At 47.6% G+C, this 26132-nt stretch overlaps 1 protein-coding gene across 2 annotated transcripts; it reads left to right on the top strand.

Annotated features, from left to right (window-relative positions):
• Positions 1–697: 697 nt before the first annotated feature.
• Positions 698–26132, top strand: LOC119164042 (uncharacterized). Of its 2 annotated transcripts, XM_075870864.1 has the most exons (4): positions 704–978; positions 21208–22036; positions 24668–24827; positions 25661–26132. In XM_075870864.1, exons 2-4 carry the CDS (start codon positions 21276–21278, stop codon positions 26003–26005), a joined length of 1266 nt encoding a protein of 421 aa, XP_075726979.1. In that variant the 5' UTR covers positions 704–978; positions 21208–21275; the 3' UTR covers positions 26006–26132. The 2 variants fall into 2 exon arrangements, with proteins under 2 accessions (XP_037272046.2, XP_075726979.1); XM_037416149.2 differs by lacking the exons at positions 21208–22036; positions 24668–24827; positions 25661–26132 and adding exons at positions 5821–6565; positions 8181–9409 and having other exon boundaries at positions 698–978.

The raw sequence follows: 26132 nt of genomic DNA, 5'->3' as shown, positions 1-26132 counted from the left end.
GTCAGTCGCGTCGAACACTTAACCATTTAGAACATTCTGTGCGTATGGGGAATTCCTGGCTGATCTCCATGCGCCGCTGACTGGCGGGGCGCTTTTGCCTAGCTGTGCGCATACAAGCTTTTATTTCAGTATTCAGTGCACGTCGGCTCAGTTCCGACAAAAGAGTAGCTAGATAACCATGTTTTCCCAGTATTTCAATACATTCGATACAAAGGGAAAGTATTTCACTACTACGATTCAAATACATTTTTGAATACATATCTTGATACAGGAACTCAGAAGTATATCTGAGATACTACTGCATCGCGATACTGTCCAGCCCTGAAATTCAAATTCCGTGAAGGGCACAAACGACCACCGCAGTCATTCAGTGTAATCAGACGGCAGCGGTTTCATTCTGTTTCCCCAGTTTTACAATCGGGCGCAAAAGAATACTTCTTCTGCCAAGGTTTTCCTACCTAACTCAGCGTTACTTTAATCAAACCAGCAAAAATACCATGCACAAGCGACTACAATTGCCAGCGCCTGTTGGCCGAACGCGCGTTCAACCATAGAGAAAGATGGTTCAACGTTGCTGTGAGGGAAGAGGCTTTAGGAGAAAGGTGCAGTGGCGCCACCACGCCGCGCACGAAAATTTCCGTGTATTTCACCTCGCCGCCGCTGCTTGCTTTCACACTCCGCTCGTCCCACTACCCCACGTGCACTATCCCTGTCTAGAGAGCACTGTATTTCTGAGAACTGTACATACGGCGCCATCTAGCAAATTCATAAGAAAACAGAGCGCACTCGCTGACCAATCACAGCAGGAGCATGGTACGTAGCGCCAGCACAGTGCAAAAGTTTGCCAGTTCTGTCATTTTGTTTCCGCGCGCTGGCGGGAGTTGTGGCACGGCGTGTGTGCTGTTTTGAAAGCTCTGAAAGACCATCGTTACCTGTACCAGCTCATCAAGCCGGACTTCAGGATGGACGTTTCATCAGGTAAGTGTCCGTTATTTGCATTCTATTACGATACCGCGTGACAGTCCGTGAAACGTGCTTCGACGTGAGCATGCCGTAGTTTTCGGCGATTTGAAAACCACGCCAATCGGCTCTCCTCGCTCAGAATGGCTGCATTACACGTGGTTTCTTCACTCTTAATATCGGACTTCAGTTCATGTATTGCCTCTGCACCAGCTGTTTCAGTGACTATGTATCTTGCGTGGTATTGGACTGATTGCGAATCGTTTCCAGGAATAGCACTTTTCTTGGGCGAGTTGGAACACGCTCGGATAGGTTTAGCGCGAAACGGTTTAGGCAAAGACAGGAGACACACAAAGAACACGGACGAGCGCTGACTTTTCACTGAGTTTATTCGCACTTCAGCAATCCTGTTTATGCGTCAATCGCCGCTGTGTGTTTAAATGGTGTTTTTTCATTCTTTATTTTTTAGTATTATTGGAAGTTGAGAGAAATAAGCCCCAGTGCTATTCTGATGCTCGGAGTTTTCATTGTTACTTATTCGCGTTCGGATACTTGCTGACCCGCCTCGTTGAACGATTATGACACTTGTGTGTGTGTGTGTGTGTGTGTGTGTGTGTGTGTGTGTGTGTGTGTGTGTGTGTGTGTGTGAGAGAGAGAGAGAGAGTGGCCTGTAGTGAGGCCCCCCCCCCCCTCCCGAGTTTCGGTGGAGGGGTGTTTTTTATAGCAAATAATGAGCGTTTTTGTTTGCTTCTTGTTTGTGTGCCACATTGTGCAGCAGGAATTGTAGTTTACATGACAGCTTGTTTATATTGAATCACACTGACTACTTGTACAGCCGACTTGCTCTAATCGAAAGCTTGTGCTGTCCGTGGCCTCCGGTGAACTTTTGCCCTGGTTACAAGAAATTAAATAATGGGGCAACGAATGAAGCTATTCGAACTGAATATGGTGCATTTATGAACGAAACCTGAGTTTCCTAATGCAGATTCTTGGAAGACGCGATCGACTACGTAGATTGGCGGAAATAGATTAATTTCAATACTAAATGGAAATAAATAAATGCATAAAAACACTTTACTCTGGAACTGCAATGACCGAACCCGACACGATGTTACGTATTTGGAAGTCGGCATAATTCATAATAAATTTTGGCTACTTGTGCTGTTTTCAAGTGTGATCCGCGTGTGTTTTTGTGAGTTTGTGTTTTTAATTGGGCCTTTAGTAAAGGGTATGTGTTGTGTGTACGAGAAAATGCTGTATTTCACTACTATTGTTCATATTTCATTTTTTCCCATACTAGATGACTCAGTACTGTTAATAGTTAGCAAAACTGTTCTGTACAGTTTTATTATCGTCGAGTTAATTCAACTTGAGGCTGCATACATCATTTACCAGCGTACTTTTCGAGTTTTACTGCCTAAATATATATGCTTCCGGTGTAGTCGGTAGGGTTAAATTGGGGTATCTTTACAACCGAGTGAATTTCGTCCAACCTAAGCGTAGGGGATGATTCTCTGTTCCCGCGTACTTAATTAAATCAGGGCGAGCTACTACTTCGGTGTGGGTATCACACGAGTGGCAATAAACTAGAACCAAAGAGGTACACTTTAGGAAGGGCTTTCAATTGTGTTATTTTGCTGTTTGCGTGAACATGTTTGCGGAACATGACGGGTTAGGATGACACTTTGTGCAGTGCAATGCATCAGCAAATCCCCCTCAGAAATGATCCGTGTATATATCATGCCAAAAGCTTTCTTTCAATCGACAACGGTGGCTGGTATTGTGTCCAATTGATTGATTTGTGGGGTTTAACGTCCCAAAACCACCATGTGATTATGAGAGACGACCGTAGTGGAGGGCTCCGGAAATTTCGACCACCTGGGGTTCTTTAACGTGCACCCAAATTCTGAGCACACTGGCCTACGACATTTCTGCCTCCATCGGAAATGCAGCCGGGATTTGAACCCGCGCCCTGCGGGTCAGCAGCCGAGTACCTTAGCCACTAGACCACCGCGGCGAGGCAGATTTCACAGATTGAGCCGTGCGCCATAGAAATGACGCGGCCCGGCCTGCATTACTAAGTCTTCGTATCTGAAATTTTGTCCCCCCCCCCCCCCCGCCTTAAGTGCTGTTATGAGCCTTCATCCCGCAATGGACAGTTGTCCGCACGAGAAAGGAACATGACGGGTCAGGATGACACTTTGTGCAGTGCAATGCATCAGCAAATCCCCCTCAGAAATGATCCGTGTATATATCATGCCAAAAGCTTTCTTTCAATTCACAACGATGGCTGGTATTGTGTCCAAACGGCCCCTGTTTCTTTTACTGTGCTACAGTGGAGCTGTTATGCTTTTCGATTTGTCGTTGAGTCCAACTGCTCGCTGGGCTGTTCTTGTCGCTGCCTCCCGCGCAAGGCCACCATCAATGAGCGCCTGCTTTTCCTCCCGGGAGGCACTGCGCCGTGCTCCCTACCGGGCTGCAGAAATTAGGTGCCTTCTTCCTCTTATAACCACTACCACGGACAAGCCGCGAGCCAGCAGGTGGCCGCGCATGCCTCGTCATGTCCACTTTTGTCTCGCTTCTCTCGCGGTGCCGCCAATGTGGACAGCGTGCCTGCCGAGCGGAGGTGCCGCCGCGGCATGCTTACCGCAAGTGTGAACGTTATCTTACGAGACAGATAGCGCGATTTTCATTGCGATGCGGCAGCCGGAGTGGTGACGTTCGGGACGTGTATTATCGCGTCGCCGGTCCGGCGTGCATCAAACCGGCCAGATACTTTCGTCGCCGCACCGGACCGCCGCAGCCAATCACAGCGCGAGCAGATGAGCGACGTCACGCCGCTGGTAGCGCTATCTCCCTGTCGCCGCCGCTCCCATCACCCGTGGTCCAGGCCAGTTCAGGGCAGGCGAGTCAAGGAGGGGAGCGAGCCTGGTCTTGCCGACATCGTTTTGAATGCGTTTTCCTTAAAACAGAAGAAGACTGGACGACGGCAATCACAGACCCCAGACAAGACGTCCAGCTTCAGGCTGTCCAGAGGGCCCGTGAACGAGCGGAGAGGCATGGCCTCTCTGTTCCGACATGGGACTAGCCAACGGCTGGGTGGGGACCTACATAGTTGGCCCGCTGCCTTGCCTCTCAGGACCAAATAAAGTTGTTTGTCCTGTCCTGTCCTTGTGACGTGAAATTATTGCGGATGGAATGTTTGAAATGTCTGCAAGACAACGCCCGTTTTGAAATCATTAGTGAGATGGGATTTCGTGAGCAGCGATGCAAGGTCATTTCGCAGGTAAAGGTAGCAACACCGGTATCTCTGCGAGCCGGATTGCTTCGCTTCCGCCTTTGACATCGACGACATCTCGAAAGTAATAGCGCATGCCAATGCCTTACATACGAATGCAAAGCTTAATAGTGTTAAAAAAAAGTGCTCGATGACGAGCTCGCGTGTGAACGGCGGGGGCGATGGCCGGCGCCCGCCATGCTAGGCCTACCTGTCGGAGTCGTGAATAATGAGCTGTTGCCGCTGTTTCGACGGGCTTGTCGTTCACGAAAGCGTTTTATTCATTATTTTTTTACGGAACGATGCGTGGCTGCGCAATGTTTGTTTTGAGCTTCATTACGAGAATAAGGGAATGCAGTGGAGCCTGCCGCCGATTTTCCGGGAAGCCACACGCTTTGTAGTGCGATCCCGCAATTTTACTAAAATGTACCAGTGGGTCTCTGCTTCATATAACAAGGAGTCGTTTTTGATAACTAGAACTTTTCAAGAGATGATTTTTCTTATCTATTTCGCATTCATTTATGGGAGGCTGCCGCCGAGAAATGGCGCCACGTCCAGATGTCCCTAATTCCTGGAAGTGCGCCTTATTCGTCCGCGTTACGTGTCTTACAGAACTTGGAATTCGGTTGTAAAATTTAGCTGCTCCAGAAATTGTGCTAAATAATTAACATCTTCCCAAAGGGAATCCTGATGGGGATGCGAAGCAGCAGCGTTGCGCACAGATGTGGTCGGCGTTTTCGACTCGCGCCTCGTCGCCATTCGCGATCGGTTCTGCTAACCTTCGGAACGCAGGCGATGGGCGGGTTAGGCCAAATCGCTTCGGCGCGTGTTTCGGCGTGTGAAGGAGCTTCGTTTTCCGGCGTCCTCTCCATCGCAGATAAACGAGTCGAGTGTTCACTCGATGTGCGCTCGAACGATTCGAGCAGTGGAGAGGATAAAAGTAGAAAGAAGTGGTGGTGGTGGTGGTAGTGGTTACAATGAAGAGGAAAAAGGCACCTAATTTCTGTCTGCCTTCAGGCGACACGGCGCAGTGCCTTATAGGGGTGAGGGGAAGGAGGGATAAAAAGAATAGAAGGAGAAGAAGACAGCCAACGAGAGAAAATAGAAGGAGATAGGAAAGTAAGGATCCGGTCGAAGCAGTCCAAGGGCGGGGTGCCACAATGCGAGAGCTGCACGGCTTCAGGAGACCGCGGAGGGCGAACCAGTCGGCGGGAGCTACGCTGAAGTCGGAGATCGCGAGGGCACAACCGTCCAGCTTGAAATCCTGCAAGCGAATCAAGAAGTGACACGCGGCGAGCGTGCGGTAGGTGAGGGAGAGAGTGACGTCACCGCCTACTGCGAGGGGAGGCGTGACCTACTTGGCACCGCCCCAACACCTGTGGCGAGGGAAACGTAGTGCAGCGCGTTGGCACAGAGACATGGATGGACAGCGTTACAGTCTAGTCACAAAGCTGCTTGGAATCGTATAAAAATATTAGTACCATCACTGGAAACATGAAAAAGTAAAGAAACGAAAAAAAGCCGCCCTATCCCTGCACTTCCTTGAGGTAGTGCAAAGCCGTCTTTGTTTTCTTTTTTTTCAGACTCAGACTTCCTGCGCAATACAGAGCGATTATATCACGCCATCAAATGCGAACTGCTGAACTGGAACGACTGGAACGACATGATGGCCATGAAGGGCGGGCGGGAAGTCCTGAGGAAAGTCCAGTACCCTAACGACGCCACCAGGCGGTCGCTGTACACGTCGTGGCTCCGGGTGGTGGCCTCCAACAGGTGGCAGCAGGCGTTCGACCACGTCATGCTCGAGTGCGTGGCCGCCACGCCTTCGCCGACGTCCCCGGAGAAGCCGCTTTTCGCCGACTTCTACAGTGAGCGGGACGCAGTGGACTTGATATCATCGGACGTGCTGACGCCCGTGCTGAACTTGGCAGAGATTCCAAGGCTGTTTGCGCCCGGGCCCGTGAGTGTGGAGCCGCTCCCTTCGTCTCCTGGATTGGTGGACTTCCTCGCCGATCTGATCAAGAAGGGCACCCGGGATGCCCTAAACGAGGCGGGCCTCATCATCAGCTTCTACAGCCTGGCGCTGTCGTTGGTCGTAGCCCTGCCCGTGAGGGAAGTGCAGGACTTCCTTCGGACCCGGATGAAGAGTGCTTTGGCCGCGGCCGTGCCCACGTCTTTCGATGGAGACGCGTTTTGCCCCAATGGCAGGTTTCTGACTGAGCTGGCCCGCAAGGCGTGCTCTACCGAAGGAGAAGTAAAGCCTTATATCGTGCTTCTGGTTATTGGTCAGTACGCCTACCACTGCCACGTCCGTGAGGTGCCACCCAGGTAATGATATTTGGCGCTCTTGCGCCAATTTTTCGCGGTCTCAGCCAGCCTTTGAAAGAGCCCTGCGACATGTTTACAAATAATGTAAAATGACCTCATGATCGGTGCTTTCGGCCTCACGAGTCGATTGCGGGAAAAAAATAAATATTAGTATGTTTAGTACGAGCAAAGTTCCGGGAATTCGTCGCGCATTTAGACGCTGCTTCTCTTAAGACGTGTGTGCTGGAAACTACAAAAGCGCAGTTACATTACATGATATATATACAGAGACACGGGTAGTATAAGAGTTAATGGAGAGTACCTTAGTAACCTGCGCTTCGCCGAAGACATTGCGTTGCTGAGTAGCTCAGGGGACGAATTGCATCTCATGATTACGATGTTAGACAAGGAGAGAAGAAAGGTAGGTGTTAAAATTCATCTGCAGAAAACGAAAGTAATGTACAACAATCTCGGAAGAGAGCAGCGCTTCGAGATAGGTAATAGTGCACTTGAAGTTGTAAAAGACTGTCTACTTAGTACAGGTAATAACCGCGGAGCCGAACCACGAGACTGAAGTAACTAGAAGAATAAGAATGGGGTGGAGCACATTTGGCAAGCACTCCAAATCTCGACGGGTAGATTGCCACTATCCCTAAGAGGAAGGTATCTGCTGCATCCTGTCGGTACTTAGCTATAGAACAGGGACCTGGAAATTTACAGAGTTCAGCTTAAATTGAGGATGATGCAGCGAGCAATGGAAAGGAAAATGGTAGGTGTAACCTTAAGAGACAAGAAGAGAACAGAGTGGATCTGGGAACAAACCGGTGTTGAGGATATCATAGTTGAAATCAAGAATAGCACATGGAAATAGGCCTAACATGTAGCCCGTATAAAGGATAACAGCTGGTCATTAAGGGTAACTAACTGGATTCTCAGGCAAGCGGGTTAGAGGGAAACAAAACGTTAGGTGGGCTGATGAGACTAAGAAGTTTACGGATATAAATTGGCAGCAGCAAGCACATGGCTGAGTTGACTGGCGAAACATGGGAGAGGCCTTTGTCCTGCAGTGGACGTAGCCAGGCTGATGATGATGATGATCATGACGGGTGGTATGACAAGCGAGTGAGAACCTACGCCAGCGCGCTCCATGATCTTAATCAGGTTTCTGCAGTCATCGATTCAGCCAATGGCCGTGTCTTAATCTCGGTCAACTTAGTCGCGCTCGTCAAAGACGTACCTTTGCGATAGAACAACAAACGATTTCTAGTTATTTCGGAAGTGTACCTGTGAATTTTCCGCCGGGTGCAGTGCTTTAATATTTGACTCACCTATTTACAAGAGCCTCCACTACAGTGAGTCAGTGTTTTCTGGCCATGTTAACAAAACTTTGTAGGGCCAGCCTGAAGCCAAGCAGCTAAGAGCTCAAGATGTAGAAGGACAATCAGTTCTCCTAAAACACTAGGATAACTTGCGTGACTTTCGTGTAAACTCATTGTAAAACTCATTTAATCGCTGATTGCACTCTTCCATGACCGTAATCATACAAGGCGCTTATGGGGCAGGTGCTTTTTTTTTTTCGACATTTCAAGGCATGCGGTAGAGGAAATGGCATGAATGCGGATTTTTCTTTTTTCAGCGGTGACATGAGCTTCCTGGAGGAAGGTTTTCTGACGGCAGCTAAGTTCAGCGGGTTGAAGATGATGCGACTACTGTACGACGTTCAAGAGAAGACTGCTCTTAGCGCCGAGGTGCTCAACGGCATCCTGCGGGACAGCGGCTCGCAGGAAGTGGCCCGGTCCAGCGAACGCGTGCGAGAGTTCCTGGAAGGCGCCAAGGACATGATGCAGAAGATGAGGCCGTGGTGCCGTACGACAAATGTCTGTTTCCTTATTCACCTGGACGTGATCTACCACCTAGACTACGTCATGAGGCTGGCGGCGTTTCTGGCTCCTGACCCCAATGACCTCTTGTGGCACTGTCCGGAGTTTGCCAATGTGCCGGCATCGCGTTTGAAGGACGCTCGTATATGGGCGCGCAACTTCAAACGGAACTTGCGCAAAGGAAAGTACGGCCCCGCTGTTAAGCTTGACCAGTTGTAACCACTGGCACGCGTCTTTTTTTTATTTTAATGCGTCGTCAAAGTAGGTTGTGTTTCCCGACGACGAAGTTCCATTTGCAGTTGGATTATTGAACAGGTCTTTCCAGCTGTAAAGTTGGGTGACTGCTCAAAGGGAGTGAACTTAGTCACTTCTCGGCTGAAATGCGGCCATATTCTAGCTTAATATTAATCGATTCTGAGCTATAGAATAGCGAATAATAGCCGAATTTTCAGCGAAAGACTTTTCAGCTGGAAATGTTCAATAATCCAGCTGGGTCGCCCACATCATTTCACTTCCAAACTAAGCATCGAGAGTATGCTGAAACATTTTCACGTTTGTCTCATCTAACTCAGCCCTTAATACAGCGATCCAAGCCAAGCATCAAGATATTTTCGCATTGAAAATGCATCGCTTTGTGCTGTATACCTCCCATGTAACGTATGTGTAATTTGTATTGCTTTCCTATCCTACTGTAAAGTTTACGGTCAGAATACTGGTTGAGAATCGCAGCCGTGTTTCGGCACTTCGCTACAAGCCAAAGTACGTGCCAGAATATGTTGACATCTAAGGATATTTTATCCCATAGCCTTTTACGCGTAGTTTTTGGGTTCTTACTTTTCTATCTTTTGTGTGTGTTTGGTGGTGGTGTCATTCTCCAAGTGCCCTTTCAGTGGAGTAATAATGCAGTTCAAAAATATTTCATACCCTTTGCAATCTTTTTGAAATAAAATACTGTTTTAAGTGGCTTCTTCCATTTATTAAACAATTCAGAATTTATTTGATGTGACTAAACAAGTCAAGATCATAAGTTTTTACCATCGTGTTATGATGAATAAGGAAAGCAGAAAACAGGTTGCCAAAGAATTGGCCATCTCAGACAACAAACATGAACTGCAGAGGCCATAGACGTAGACAGGTGTCAAATACCCTCCCCCCCCCCCCTTTTTTTTTTTGCAGTTTGTACGTTGTTTACAGTCGGCTTCAAAAAGTGTGAGACCACTAAGCTTGAGAAAACTGAGTTTTCCAGCAATATTGTTGCTGTATTTGGTCGGTCTGCGCAGTGCATAACTCGCGAATTGAAAAGGAACACTGTACGACTACGTAACGTACCAACTTTCATTTGTACCGCCTTCAATTCGGGTTTTCGCGTGATTTCGACTCTTAATGCGTACATCAGAGCTAACAGATTCAGACACGACATTCGTAGCGACGTGACGCGGTATAATCTCGAGCAATTCCGTATACCAGTCGTACACTGAGAAATGCCACATCATGTGTGAATCCGCAAGTGCTGTACAGTCGGGGTCAAATGAAACCCGAACGGCGGCTAGCCTTCGCGATGGTATTCAGTGCGCGCCGTCCACGTATCACCGTGGACAGGCGCTTGCATACTTTTCGGCAGCTCTGCACGCATATGCGTGCTCTCTAGTTATTTTTAAGAAATGCCATGTCTCACGGTATATAAGCTTCTGACGTTGACTACGCGCGCACGAAAAAACGTGAACTATTTTTGTACTTTGCAAACAAAGCCCCGCCGTGGTGGTCTAGTGGCCAAGGTACTCGGCGGCTGATGCGCGGGTCGCGGGATCGAATCCCGACTGCTGCACTTTCGATGGAGGCGGAAATCCTGTGGGCCCGTGTGCTCAAATTTGGGTGCACGTTAAGGAACCCCAGCTGGTCGAAATATCCGGAACTATCGTCTTTCATAATCATATGGTGGTTTGGGGAACCCCGCAAATCCTGCTTTGCCAACAAAGCGCTCCGCTGCTGCGCGATGATTGGTGCAAGTTGACAGGAGTGTTCATTATCAGTTGACAGCCCCGCCGCGGTGGTCTAGTAGCTAAGGTACTCGGCTGCTGACCCGCAGGTCGCGGGTTCGATTCCCGGCTGCGGCGGCTGCATTTCCGATGGAGGCGGAAATGTTGTAGGCCCGTGTACTCAGATTTGGGTGCGAGAACCCCAGGTGGTCAAAATTTCCGGAGTCCTCCACTACGGCGTCTCTCATAATCAAATGGTGGTTTTGGGACGTTAAACCCCACAAATCAATCATTATCAGTTGACATGGTAGGACGAAGGAGCGAGTTAGTCTCGTCTTTCGAGCAGCCGCGGCTTCGTAAAGACGCAAGTTGATAGGGCTCGCGTTGCGGCGAAGGCAGGTTCGCCGTCGATGGGCGCAATTCAACGGTGGCCCTAGGGGCCGTGTGAACGCGGGCCGTTCCTGCCGAGTCTCAAATTGCGCCGCGCTCGTGACGTAACTCATCACGTGACTCCTGGCTGTACCTGTGGTGGATCGGACAGGACTATCTGCAGATTCGCTCTCAGCGCTGCATGGGAGTGGAAGCGTTCGTACCGTGCTCTCCCAGTCCAGCTTCCAAGCGGCAAGTTCGCTCGCTCGACGCATGCGCACGCCAGCGGTGGCCTTGCCAGGGGTGTGCACCCAGTGTCGTGCAATTGTGCACTATGTTCGGGAGGTTGGCGTGACTGATTTAAAAAGTGGAATTCCTAGTCGAGAATGAGCGATGGTTCACTTACGCTCGTGCCCTCTCCCCCAATCTTGATATTGTATGATTCTGCAACTCCTCTATCCGTCTGGCTAGTGTGTCCATGAATGGCAGTATTAGTAAAAAAAAAATGACACACAGCCCCGTGATCCGCAATGCACTGGATGGTGCAGGGGCGCAGTGTATTGTAGCGGCTACTTGTGTTCTCTACGGCAAACAATGTAGCGCTGTGTCGTGTCTCACGTATTCTCTACCACATGTACCACATGTTTGAAGAATGACGTTTACGATCCCCTTTGCATTTGTTATACATTTGTTTGCAGGATTCACAGCGCATCCTCCTTTAGCTGTTTATCCGCCCTAGAGCAGTTGTTTCTCGTCACAATTCTAGCAAAACAATATACGTCGACGCCGTACCTTCAACAAACTAATCAAGTAGGGAACATGACGCAGTGAGGGATGGAATGGTTAATAGTTGGTGTAAGCTTAAGAGACTAGAAGAGAGCAGAGTGGGTCAGGGAACAAATTGGGGTTAAGGATATGATAGTTGAAATCAAGAGGAAATGCACATCGGCTGGGAACGAAGCGCGTAGGTAGGACAACCACTGGTCATTAAAGGTAACTAATTGGATTCCCAGGGAAGGCAGACGCATGAACGGGAGACAGAAAGATAGGTGGGCTGATCAGAATAAAAAGTTCGTAGGTATAACGTGGCAGCAAAAAGAACAATACTGGGTTGATTGGTAGATCACGGGAGAGGCCTTTGCCCTGCAGTGGGCGTAGTCGGGCTGATGATCACGACTTCAGGGGCCCGGGCTGTTGCATCATGCCATCTGCTGTCATGTCGCCAGGCGTCACGCTGGCGAAACCCTGCATAGAAAGTGAACGGGAAAGGGTACAGAGGTGGGGGAGGATAAGCACTGAATGACCATGCAGGCAGGACCACGTGTAACAATGGGGTGGGAAAGGATAGTATACCCGTGACGAGAAGCGATGTGAAGAGGGGAGAGGGTAAAGGATAGCATGTGTAAAGTGCAGCATAGCAATGCGTACGTAGTATAGTATAACAAGGATTGGGAAAGGTGAGGGATCGTGAGCAGGACAACACACAGCGTAGCTGTTACGGTGGCATAGCAATCTGGTGGGAAAGGGAAGTTAGGGTAATAGTAGGGTTGCGAGTAGATATGAATGAGGTCGCCACTGCATCTTGAATGCAGAAGGTTTCTTTCCCGCCGAGGCGGCTGCATGCTTGCAACGACAGCGCTTCCATTCCCCTGAAAGCCAATGTTGCCGAAGAGCAGGCGAATCACTGCCGCGCTAGGTGCGTAGCCAGAAATTCTTTTTGAGGGGGGGGGGGGGGGGGGGCATCTTATTGATTTCGGGAGGGCCACCCCCTTGAAAAGGTCATTTATCGGAAAACAATTTCGCACGGGTTGGGGGGGGGGGGGGGGGGGGGGGCACGTGCCCGGTGTGCCACCCTCTGGCTACGCCCCTTCTGCTTCGTGCTTTGTACAGCGTTCGAGTGGACTGCAAGTGCACAGAGCTTTAACGCATGCGCTGTTTTCTGCATATTGAAGGTTTTTCGGTGGAATGTGCAGCGTCGATGTACAATGGGTGTCAAATGAAACCCGACCAGCCGCAAGCCTTCGTGATGGTATTATGCGGGCCGTCCACTTATCAGCATGGACAAGCACGCATATATGCGCAGAGCTGCCGAACAGGATGTGCGCGCTTGCCAATGGTGATAACTGCACGGCGTGCACTATACCACCACGAAGACTTATTTATTTATTTTTATTTATTTATACAATACTGCAGACCAATTTAATGGTCCAAGCAGGACGGGCAGAAAAAAAGAATGTTCATGCACATACAATGCAATGCAAAAAAAACAATGAAGCAACAAAATGCAGAATTCACTTAGAACTACAAAATAAACAAGCCACGGTGAAACCGACTTTTCGCACAAACATAGCAGGGTTTCCAATCCAAATAAAACTAGAAAATCACGCACAACTTCAAGTAACATTGCTAAAAACCCGATCGTCAGTAATTAAAAGTTTCTAAAATGATCGTGTAGGGCTGTCATAAAATTTCCACTAAAAATTCTTTCTGGCAGTTTATTCCAGTCATCTACCGTGCGTGGAAAATATGAAAACTTAAAGGTATTTGTTCGGGCAAAGAATGGGGATAAACTGTGGCTATGTGTGTGTCGTGTTTTCCTCGTGGTGGACGGACTAATGAATGGAGTGGGTGATAATCCAGTCTTACACTTAATGAGGGATTCCATAAAAGCTAAGCGGGCAATTTGGCGTCTAATGTGTAGTGGTTGGATTTTATTGAGTGTCATGATACCTGACGGAGAATCACTTCTTTTATATTTATTATAAATAAAACGGACAGCCCTCCTCTGAACCTTCTCCAATTCGTTAATGTTTTTGTTTGTGTACGGGTCCCAAACAACCGCTGCATACTCCAGTTTAGGCCTAATTATGGAATTATACGCTAAAAGCTTAACGTTACTAGGTGTACCTCGAAGTTTATGCCGTAAAAGACCAAGTTTTTTTAGCGCTGAAGAAGTTACCTGCTGAACGTGGTCGTTCCAATCTAATCTGGAGTTCAATACGATACCTAGGTATTTAAACTTACTAACCTCCTCGATTAAGGTGTTTTTAATTTTGTACCGGAAAGTTATGGGGTTTCGTTTCCTGGTTATACGTAAAAGAACTGTTTTTGTAGTGCTAATTTTCATGCCCCATTTGTCGCACCAAGATGATATGTCACATAAAGCCCTATCTAGCCGATGTTGATCAGAAGCAGACTGCACTTCAGTATAAATCATGATATCATCCGCGAACATTCCAATATTCACAGTATCACCAACCACAGACACTAAATCATTAACATACAACAAAAAAAGCAGGGGCCCCAGCACACTTCCCTGGGGCACACCTGATGTCACTGTTAGAGAAGAGGAACAAGTACCATCGATGTCTACAAATTGCGTTCGATCTTTCAAATATGAATTAAACCAATTTACAAGTGTAGAATGAATTCCTGCTTGTTTAAGTTTTAAAAGAAGGCTACCGTGAGGAACCCTGTCGAATGCCTTGCTTAAGTCTAAAAACAAAACATCAATTTGCCCGGAGTGATCTAAGATTGAACTAAAACTATGAACGGCGGTGACCAACTGCGTAACGGTAGAAAATCCCCTTCTAAAACCATGTTGGAAGGGACTCAATGTTTTATTTTTTCCAGTACATTAAGAATATGGTTAGCTACAATATGTTCTATCATCTTGCAACAACAGCACGTTAAGGAAATTGGTCGATAATTGTCAACATGGAAACGGTCTCCTTTTTTAAAAACTGGAATTACCCTAGCCATAAGCCAATCATGGGGCAGCACGGACGTCCGAAAAGATTCACGAAAAATCACTGTCAAAAACCGAGCTAAAGATTCTGCATAGCGACGCAGAAAGGCGTTCGGGATTTCATCCGGGCCAGTAGTGCACTTAGGATCTAATCGCAGAAGCATTTCAAAAACTCCTTCAAAAGAAACAAGCTCGATCTGTTCCGAATGAGCCTCCATATAAAATTCATCACCTAGATCGTTTGAAAACACAGAATGAAAAAAGGAATTGAAAGCATTAGCAATGGAGAGACGAGATGTTTCCATCTTGCCATCAACCAATAATTGATCGACCGATTTACGTGCACTGCGGATGTGATTCCAGAACTTTCCTGGATCGTTTAAAATGAACTGAGGCAAACTTTCGCAAAAATACCGTTTCCTTGCGGATTTTACGCTGCTCGAAAGTTTGGAGACTAACCTATTTAAGACATCACAATCGGGACTGCGACTCTTCTTGATACGTTTAATTCGCCGTTTTAGGTGTATAATATCTCGGTTAATCCATGGATTGACCCTTTTGGTTCGTTTTTTCTTATCAGGTATAAAAGACTTTAAACAAAATTTGCAATGCTCTTTAAACATTTCCCACAAATGCCGCACATCATTACCTTGAAAGCTTTCGTAAGCTATGTCAGGGTAATCCAAAACAGACTCATCCCTCGCCCTGGAGTAGTCTTTGACATATGTATGCTTAACTCCCGCTAAACGTTTTTTAGGTTCTAGAAAGACATTGGTAACTACAACCTTGTGATCAGAAATCCCGTCACTTACATGTAATGAATAATCAGAAAAACTGTGATCTAAGAACACAAGATCGAGTACGGACCTAGCTGTACCGCAAATTCTGGTGGGCTCAAGAACAACCTGGTTTAAATTATGAGTTAGCATAATGTCGGATAGAATATCAGAGTGCTCTGCGGCTCCGACACATCCAGTAGGCCAATCAATACCTGGTAGATTGATATCACCAACAAGCATAAGCCTGGTTTTGCGGAAACTAAACAAATGATCTTGGAGCTTTCGCAAATAAGAAGAATCAGAACTGGGAGGTCTGTACAGCGCACATAAGACGAAAGTAAAACTAGAAAATGTTATCTTGAGAAGTAGGCTTTCGTGGTCTTCTATTTGATTTAAAACCACAGCTTTCACATTTTTCTTTAACAGAACAGCCACACCCCCCCCCCCCCCTCGTGACCCACGTTCACGTCTGAAGACCGAAAACGATAAAGGAAAGACGCAGTCGTCAGTGATATCGCTGGTTAACCAAGTCTCAGTTATTACTGCTACGTCGGGGTTGTGCACAAGTAATGCAATTTCCAGGGATTGGGATTTATTGACAACACTTTGGGCATTCATATTCAATACAACGAGCCTGTTGCGATAAGAATCGCTGCCGGGATCATGTCACTTCGACTGCGACTGCGCGGGGGACAATATGAGCTTCATTCGTCTACCTGTTAAATCATCCCAAACATATGTTTCGTCATTAATTTTAAGTTTATCGTCATAAAGTTTTGGATCCAGCCCTTCATCCTTATCCTTGCGTGCCGACTCCCAGAGAAGTTTTCGCTTGCGGAGAGTTTCTTTGGAATAATCATTCTGAATGTAAATTTTTGAGCCTTTCAGCTTCTTAACGTTACTGAAAACAGCCATCTTCTCATTGAAGTCTTGGAAGTACAAGATTACTGGTCGGGTTTTTTGCTCGCCTCTACCGCTATCATTTTCACTGTTACCGGTCTTCTTGATGCGTTTTCCCAGTCTGTGGATACGCCCAACGGATGCAACCTTCACACCAAGCCGTTTATCAAAGATGTTGCCGATAACCTTCTCCTTCAGTTCATTTTCAGATTCTGATTTAGCCTCGGGTACACCAAAAACAAGCAAATTTGACCGCCGGCTGTAATCTTCGAGATTCACTACCTTTTGCTGTTGCGAAATAACCGATTTATGGAGCGACTGCAGATGTTCGATTGGTGCTATAGGCTGCAGGGAAGTTTGAAAACCTGTCACATGTTTTTCGATCTGTTCAAGTCTAGCCATTACACTGCAAAGCGAAGCATCAAGCTTGCATTGCAAGGCTTTCATTTCGGATATATCGTTCTGCATTGACTCCTGGGATTTTATAATCTTATCTAAAGATTTCTGAATATCTGGACCAGGGTTACTCTCAACATCGCCACACAACAATATTTTGAATACAGAAAAACACTCGTACGCAATGCAAAGACAGCGCCGAGGGCACGGCAGAACCACTAGTAGCATGTCATCACTTCGACAAGAAGAATCATGACCAACCTGGATAAGCAAAACGGGTGGCATGCTTAGAGCCAAGTTCGACAGCGGTTCGCCGTGCCCAGTGAAGACGAAGCGATGCAGCTCTTCTTTTATACCCGGTGGCCCTGGTGACTTGCCGCTGTTCGGGTTTTATTTGATGCGTATAGTACAGTACTCACAAATTGAAACGGGACAATTTAACGCTATAATCATCACCAGTCTAAATACGTCCACTGCAGGACAAAGGCTTCTCCCACGTTCCGCCAGTCAACTCGGTCGTGTGCTTGCTGCTACCGCTTTATACCCGCAAACTTTCAAGGCTAATCTCGATCATCTGCCAGCCCATGTTTCTGTCTTCCCCTAACTCGCTTGCCATCTCTGGGAATCCCGTCAGTTATCCTTAATGACCAGTGGTTATCCTGCCTACACGCCACATGCCTGGCCCATGTCCATTTGTCCTTCTTGATTTCATCTATGATATCCTCAACCGCGGTTTGTTCCCTGGCCCACTCTACTCACTTGTCTTTTAAGGTTACACCTATAATTTTTCTTTCCACCGCTTGTTGTGTTGTCCCCAACTTAAGGTGAATCCTTTTTGTAAGTCTCCAGGTTTATGTTCCATAGCTAAGTACCGGCTAAATGCAGCTGTTACATACCTTCCTCTTGAGGGATAGTGGCAATCTACCAGCCATGATTTGAGAATGCTTGTCAAATATGTACCACCCCATTCTTATTGTTCTAGATACTTCAATCTCGTGGTTTGGCTCCATGGTTATAACCTGTCCTAAGTAGACATATATTTTACAATTTCAAGTACACCATTATTTCTCTCGAAGCGCTGTTTTCTTCTGAGGTTGTTGTACATTACTTTCGTTTTCTGCGGACTAATTTTAATCTTTTATACATGACACTAGCAAGCTGTCTCATGCAGGAGACGAAGACCTCATTAAAAAACGTCAATGCATGAAAGCCTCAAACACAACAGACAAAACAGAGCTGCAGAGCTTTCAAAGTTGATTAATAAGGGTAAAAAATTTGATGTAAGAAGGTACAACCTAAAGAGAATTGAGCATGCTCTAAATAACGGAGGAAGCGTCAAAGCGGCGAAGACGAAACATGCAAAAAAACAGATGTATATATGCACTAAGGGACAAGTAAGGCAAAGTAACTACCATTACGAAACGGGAGAGTTTTACAGATACCTGTATAGTATCCGGGACAACCACGACCATAATGTAAGAACAAGCAGCAACCCAGCTGACATCGCACCAGTAATGACAGAAGTCAGGAAAGCCTTGGAAGGAATGGAAAGGAGCAAAGCTGTTGGGGAGGATCAGGTAACAACAGATCTCCTACAGATCTCCTGAATAACTAGCCAGGCTGTTTACGAAGTGTCTCCTGACGGGGAGGGTACCAGAATCATGCAGAAATTCCAACATCATCTTAATTCATAAGAAAGGGTATGACAAGGAGCTGAATAATTACAGGCCGATCAGCTTGCTCTCCGTCGTATACAAGCTATTTACAAAGGTAATTGCTAACAGAGTTAAGAAAAGATTAGAATTCAATCAACCAAAGGAACAAGCAGGATTTCGAACAGGCTACTTAACAATCGACCACATGCATACTACCATTCAGGTGATAGAGATTGATTTGATTGATATGTGGGGTTTAACGTCCCAAAACCACTATATGATTATGAGAGACGCCGTAGTGGAGGGCTCCGGGAATTTAGACCACCTGGGGTTCTTTAACGTGCACCCAAATCTGAGCACACGGGCCTACAACATTTCCGCCTCCATCGGAAATGCAGCCGCCGCAGCCGGGATTCGAACCCGCGCCCTGCGGGTCAGCAGCCGAGTACCTTAGCCACTAGATCACCGCGGCGGGGCTTCAGGTGATAGAGAAACGCTCAGAATACACCCAACCGCTATCATGGCCTTCATAGGTTACAAGAAGACATCTGATTCAGTAGAGATATCAGCAGCCATGCTGACACTGCAAAATCAGGGTGTCGACGAAACATGTATAAACACCCTGAAAGAAATCTACACAGGATCAACTGCCACCGTAGTGCTCTATAAAGAAAGCGACGGAATACCAATAAAGAAAGGCGTAAGACAAGGGGATGCGATCTCCCCAATGATATTCATCACGTGCTTACAGGAGGTTTTCAGAGGCCTAGAATGGGAAAGTTAGGAATAAGAGTTCATGGAGAGTACAACTTGCGCTTGGCTGATGACATTTCATTGCTTGTTATACTCATGGGACGAATTGCAATTCATGATTACTAAAGTAGACACGGAGAGATGAAAGGTAGGCCTTAGGGCTCTAGGTAACGCATATAATTTCATTTCCACGCTTTTCAGTGTGGGCCATGTCGGCGTGATTTCGACTCGAGCGCGTGGATCAAAGCCAATATTATTCTTAATCAGATTCATCTCGACATGACGTGCCTATTTTAAGTGGGAAAAAATACCAGTCGTTATAATAAAAAAATGATGTAGTGTTTTAATCTGTGAGTATGGTTCGTATAGATATATAGTACCTGTGTAATAATAATAATCTGCCATTGTATGTCTAGTTCAGAATAAGAACTGGCTCCTTGGACAAGGCAGCGGCTGCCACGGTCAGGTTCGTAATTCATCGCGATGGAAGCTTCCCAGTAAACAAGACCACTGGCGAAGAGGCGTGCAACCAAAGAACGCATACGACAACAGCCTGTGGGGACCGCTTGTCTAGGGAGCGTAGAAATGCACACAGTGATTTTTTTAGCGCGAAACGACACCATATCGTCCTGCAGAAAGACTTGTTCTGGGCTAGTTGGTGCTTGCTCAAATTCATTATACTGTTTCGCAAAAAAAAAGGCACGACGGACACTCACAACCACACCACGAGCTCTGCTAACAACATTAATGAAAAGTTGATGGCAGCATATGTACCAACGCGAATAATTTGAACAAGGACATTAATGCGAACCTTTCTGCGCATTGCAAAGCCTATACGCATGTTCTCCATGGTTTCATGACGTCAAGATCCTGTGTAGGAGTAGTAGGAGTAAAGATAGGAAGGCACGTGAACTTTTAGACGTGTTCTTTTTCAACAAATATGTTAGCAATTGCGTTAGTCAGAAGATTGTTCTCTTGTCTTGTCTCCTAGGAGATCTTGGCTCATACCCACATGGGGGATTGGCCACACTGTACCTCATAATAGATCATTTTTTACAACGCTTGTTTGCCTCGGGCCATACGTTTTTTTTTCAGTAGTACTGTTGATTTGTAATCTTCGCCTAGCGCCCCCTGTAGCCTGCCGGATGTAGCCCTCGCGCCTGCGTGGTTGGGACATATATTACGTGTGTCGTCAACTCTTCATTAAAGTTGTTAGTTGCGCTTGTGGTGTGTGGTTCTGTCTGTCCACCGCGTTTTTTACGCTACGGAATGAATTAAGACACAATATAGATGACGGCACAAAGCGCTATTCTCAACTGCCATAGTGCCGTCATCTTTCTTGTGGTGTCGTTTCGCCCCCCCCCCCCCCCAAAAAAAAAAAGCTACGTGTTCCCTACGCCAACTAGCCCGCAAACGCATTGTATTGCCTGTGTGCCTCCGAAACGGAGGCGCGCACGCGATCACGCATTACCGCTCTTCGAGGCAGGCACGACTCTTCGTGGAAATTTGAGAGCGTCTGCAGCTCGGTTCGCCGTAGCCTAGGCGTGCACGCCAGCCTGGCGTGCATGCCGGGGCCATCTGGCGCCAACAATCCGGGTCACTTAGCCAGTAGGTGTCATATCAATATGCTTCATTGGCTTTGTACTTGTTAGGTGAGTACTTGTCGAGTTATAAAGTTAATCAGGGTTAATTCATTAAACCTTGTTTACGAAAGAAAAAAAAACAGTATTGGATACTAAAGTGTACTGGGAACAATATGCACTTGATGTTATTCACGTAACGACGTTCCTTTTTTTTAAATCTCCCTGCGTGATGAGAAACCTTGAAAACACGCTCACATACAAACGTACACACTAACATAAATAAAGGATAGTTGAACTTCTCCCACCCCCTTCCCTAAAGATATCTGGTTACTCAGCTGGTGCAGAAGCTCACTGGAAGATAGAAGAGATGAAATATATTCGGGGGGTCGCTGGAGTTCGGCAATCGAACTTGTATTCTTCGAGGCTTTAACTGGCTTCAAGGATTCTTCAGATTGCAGCCTTGAAGAAGAGAACACCGATTGTCGAAGTCTAGTGACGTCCCGCGTTTAATAATTTTTCATGCCTGACGCGTAACGGCATTTTGATGAACCATTTGTGTAAGAAAGGAGTGCGTGTGTCGACGAACTGCCAGAATTTGAAACATGTGTCGATGTCTTGCTTCAGGCTGGTGGCCGGTTCTGTGCAGCCGTTGACAAGCGTCGAAGATCTACTGACACATTCCGCCTTCGACCATGAGCCGGCTGTCAGATCTCACTCATTCCTTCGCCCACATGATGGAGACATGTCGCGGTGCCATCTGGGACACGCGTACCGACTGGAGCGACGTCCTGGCCATGAAGGGTGCCCGGGAGCTCCTCCAGGATGTCAAGTACCCCGACGATGACACTAGGCGGTCTCTGTACGCCTCTTGGCTGCACGTGTTCGCCTCCGACCTGTGGCAGGAGTCATTCGACCACCTCATGCTCGAGTGCGTGGCTGCCACGCCGTCCCCTTCGAACCCCGAGAAGCCACTGTACGCAGATATCTTCAAGGCCCACGATCCAATAGACCGACCGTTCGCCGATGTCGGAACGCCCGTCTTGAACCCCGAGATGAGGCCGCGACTGTTCTCGAGCTCACGGGGGGTCGTCGAGCCACTGCCTTCACTGCCGGGCTTTGTGAAATTCGTGGCGGACCTACTACGGAAGAGTCGGGACTCGAGGGCGGCCCTCAACGAAGCCGGCTTGATCATCGGCTTCTGCAGCCTGGCGCTGTCCACGGTCGTAGCCAAGCCGGCGGACCTGCGGGAGTTCTTGCAGACCCGAGTGAAGAGTGGGCTTTCTGCGACAGTGCCGACGTCGTTCGAAGGCGATGTTCACTGTCCCAGCGAAAGCTTCCTTGCCCAGCTCATCCGCAGGGCTCACCTTATGAACAGCAAGGTGAAGCCCTACATTGTGCTGCTGGTGCTCGGTCAGTACTGCTTCCACGTCTACGCCAAGGATGCTGCACCGAGGTAAACTTCTTTTAAGTGGAATGCCTCAAGTTTCTGGTTGCGAGTTTCCTTAAGAAAGCGAAATATGGCAGACAATTAAGTGACGCAGAAGCACGCGTGACCTGCATCATTGATGATGTCATGCTGTGACGTTACCTTGTACCACCGTGAGGTTATTTGTGATGTTATCGTGACGTCATATGGTGACAGTGTGATGTAATTAGCTCACATTGTCTCTTGGTGAAAGGTTGGCCGATGGCAAGGTAGCCCTACGAGGTGCATGAAACTTCAGTAGATCTGATCAACAGTGCTATCGAATGACAACGTCAGAGGAATTTGATGCGTGCCTCGCTCTGTTGCTCGCTATGTTACATAAGAAGCCTCCTTGCGTGGCATCCTGTTGTGTAGCTAACCGCATTGCAAAGTATGTACCAGGCTTTCACCTTCAAGTGTTACAGAGTGTAACATGCTGCAGAACTCAACTATAGGATGTCAAAAATGTTACATGTTTAACGCGTTTCATAGTTAAAAACGGTAACAGGTTGCAGAACTACACGGCGATTTTGGGAAAAAGCTGGTAAATACAGGTACGAGTCCGCAAAGTGAACAATTTCATAAGCAAAGCGAGAAAGTCCGCGCTTGCATGCGCAGCAAATCTAAGGGATACGTCGTAGAACTCTCTAATTAGATTGCCTCCACAAAGTGCATGCGCGTAAGCGAGCACATTCATCAGCAACTCGCGTGGCGACCAGTGATAACCCTTCAAAAAAAAAAAGAAAAGAAAATGGCAGCTTATCCACGGAGTGAATGATGGAGAGTGGGGCGAAGCATTCGTCCGTTCATTCGTTCTTGCTTCCGTCCGTCCACGCGTCCGCCTGTGTCACCGTCCGTGCGTCCGCACGTCCATCTGTGCGTCCGTCCCTGCGTTCGTCCATGCATCCACCCCTGCGTCCGTTCATGCGTCCATCCATGCATCTGTCTCTGTGTCCGTTCGTCCATCTATTCAACACTCCAAGTACCACCATTTCGCATCTTTTCATCATATATTCCGCATGTAAAAGCACCGCCATCCAGCGGACATTGCAAAGACTAAACTAGAGGTGGCACACGCACACTTCCTTGTGGCTTGCGCTTCGTGTCTACTTCCCACCTTTAACCACCTCGAGTTCGTGGTATATACTAGTTCACTGTATTCATGGCACTGCGGCCCAACGCTCGCTAAACCTTTCTAAAACCAAGGAGGTTACGCCCAGCGAGTATAACGTATAGCAACCCTTTCTTGTCAGATAGGGCTCAATGTACATGCCAATGGCTGCTAATGGGGAGTGAGAGACAGGAGAATTCGCCTTGCGCTTCGTATCTACTTCCCACCTTTAACCACCTCGAGTTCATGGTATATCCTAGTTCACTGTATTCATGGCACTACGGCCCAACGCTCGCTAAACCTTTCTAAAACCAAGGAGGTTACGCCCAGCGAGTATAACTTAGCAACCCTTTCTTGTCAGATAGTGCTCAATGTACAGGCCAATGGCTGCTAATGTGGAATGAGAGACAGGAGAAATCGGCATTTAGTTAACGCGCACGCTGCGAATTTTTTTATTGTCTAACAACGCACAGGAGAAATCTCCCACCGGCACCAGCTTGCAGGTCAAAACGTAAGACTGGTTACGCACTACGACGAGGGACGAACGGGTGCCGCTTCAAGGAGCTTCGCCTCTAAAATTGCGGAGCGTCTTCCAGAAGGGAACCCTTGATGGGATGCGAAGCAGCAGCGGCGCTCACGGCGTCGACGCGGGTATTATAAGTATTACGGCTTGGTGGCGCTAGCCACCGCCCGATCTATAGGGTACAGCCATATCCATCCATCCATCGGGTGCTGGAAGAACGGTTTGAAGCGAAACTCGGTGTGGCGTTTGTTTGGCGAAAAGGAGGAGGGAGAAAACTTTATTCAGGAAAAAAGAAGTAAATGCAGGCAGTAGTGGTCGAACCCTCTGTCCGGGGCTCCGCTGGCACGAGTGGCTCGCTGGGCCTGGTCATGCAAAGCTACTTGACTCTGCTTGGCTTTGTCCCCAAACCATGCCTCCCACTGCCTGTGTAACATGCGTGGATGGTTAGTAACGTGTGGACTGTCGATTTGTGTGGGCCTTTTGGTGCACACCAGTGTTATGTGGCTGAGTGTCGGTGTGTCTGAACACCATGAACATGTTTCTCTAAATTGCGTGGGATATATTCTACTCAGGTGGTACAAATTTGGAAAGCTATTGGTTTGTATGCGTCTCCAATCCCTGCTTTGTTGGCTATCCAAATGTTTATGCGGAAGGCCATATTCTCTTCGTCGCTCCCTTTGTTGGAGGAGGATGTCACGTGGAAAGGGGTTCAACGTCTGTTTGCCGTCGCTCGGTTGGTGACGCGGAAGGCGGGTTGGGTTTCGTGTAAGTTTCATTGCAGATAATCGAGCCGAAAGAGTAGACAGATCACGGTGTAAGATAAACAGTTTGTTTGTTCACAACTTAAAGGCCCTAACGTAGAAATCATGACATGCATGTCATGTAAGTCATGACTACACGCCACGCTCATGGTGCGTGGCGTGTAGGTAAAAAAAAATATTCTTAATAATTCATCTCACCTCACTCTTTCTCGTTTGGACGACAGTGCTGACATGAAGTTTTTGGAGCAAGGTTTCCTGGAGCAAGCAAAGTTCGGCCAGCTGGCCGTTGTCGAGCTGCTGTACCAGGCGCAGGCAGAAACGGGCATCCCGGCTGCCGTGCTCAACAGGAAGCTTCGGGGAGAGTGTTGCCAAAACATCCCGGAGGTTCGATACAACCCCTGATTTTCCCAAAATGCGCTGCATTGTTACTGCTGGACAAAGGCCTCTCCCAGGACCGGGTTAACTGGCGGAACATAAGAGAGGCCTTTGTCCTGCAGTGGACGTAGTCAGGGTGGTGGTGATGATGATGATGATGATGATGATGATGATGTTATTGCTGACTGGAGGCCAGTGCACGGGCAAACATTTGCTTCAGCGAAACTGCATACGGTGGCGAAATGAGTGAATGTGTGTTTCATTGTATAAATATGTACTTGATGGCATGTGCCACCTCTTTCTCTGCATCAGCTTAGTCAGCGAATAAGAAAAATGAATCACGGTTTAAAAACGCGCTGTACGGCAATGTACAGCACAAGATCGAGTCCCAGTGCAGTAGTCAAAATAACTAACAGCAACAGCCTCAGGCAACACAAAAGGTGACATGTGGTGTTGATAGGGCTCGCCAATGAAATCTGATGTGCGCGCAATCTTACTGGTGCCGCAACAACTCGTGAAGGCTTAGAACATGGAAGTGTATTACCTCTGCTGTAACATCACGAATATTTGATTAGTGTATACAACGTGCACGTGACAATGTACATGGCGGAACAAAGTCACAGCGTTTACCTATAATCGTTGAGCAGGGCGTTCACATGAGTGGACTCGTCTTCTTCAAGCTTCTCACTTCACAAAAGCCTCTTCTCGAAATGTCGGCTCACAGCGGCATTCCCTATTCAACAGCTCCATATCACTTCAAGGCCTCGTTATAATTTGAACTTTTGTGTTGTAAAGACCGGGTTACTGAGAGTCTATTTATTTCTGGATTTCTGATTTTTCAGGTCATAATATCATGCGTCCGCGTAGAAGTGTTCCTGAAAGGTCAAGGAGAACCGATGCAGCTAACCAGGCCGTGGTGCCGTGCTGCCAACAGGCAGTTTTTCACGTACCTCAGCTTGGACATGAACTTGTCCTACGCCTTGAGGCTGACGGCGCTGGTGGCGCCAGACCCCGACCACAAGCTGTGGAAACGACCGGAATTCGCCGGAGTCCCCGGGTGTGTCAAGGAGGAGGTTCAACGGTGGGCCGCCAACTTCAAGCGCGGCTTCCGCGAAGAGGTTGTAAACGAATCCGCCAAACGTGATACCAACCGCAGTCGACGACGCTTAGTGTTCAGCACCTTCTAGTGGTCAGCTTCGGTGTGCCTTTCTCTCATTACATATGTATTTCTCACCCTCTCAAAGTAACGTCTTTAAGTCAAAAGGATATTTTAACCCATTACTGCCCAACTGAATAAAAACGTTTTTTTTTCTT

Source organism: Rhipicephalus microplus, chromosome 8 (genome assembly GCF_043290135.1).
Source record: "Rhipicephalus microplus isolate Deutch F79 chromosome 8, USDA_Rmic, whole genome shotgun sequence".
Lineage (NCBI taxonomy): Eukaryota > Metazoa > Arthropoda > Arachnida > Ixodida > Ixodidae > Rhipicephalus > Rhipicephalus microplus.
This window is presented reverse-complemented; position numbering and strand designations above follow the sequence as displayed.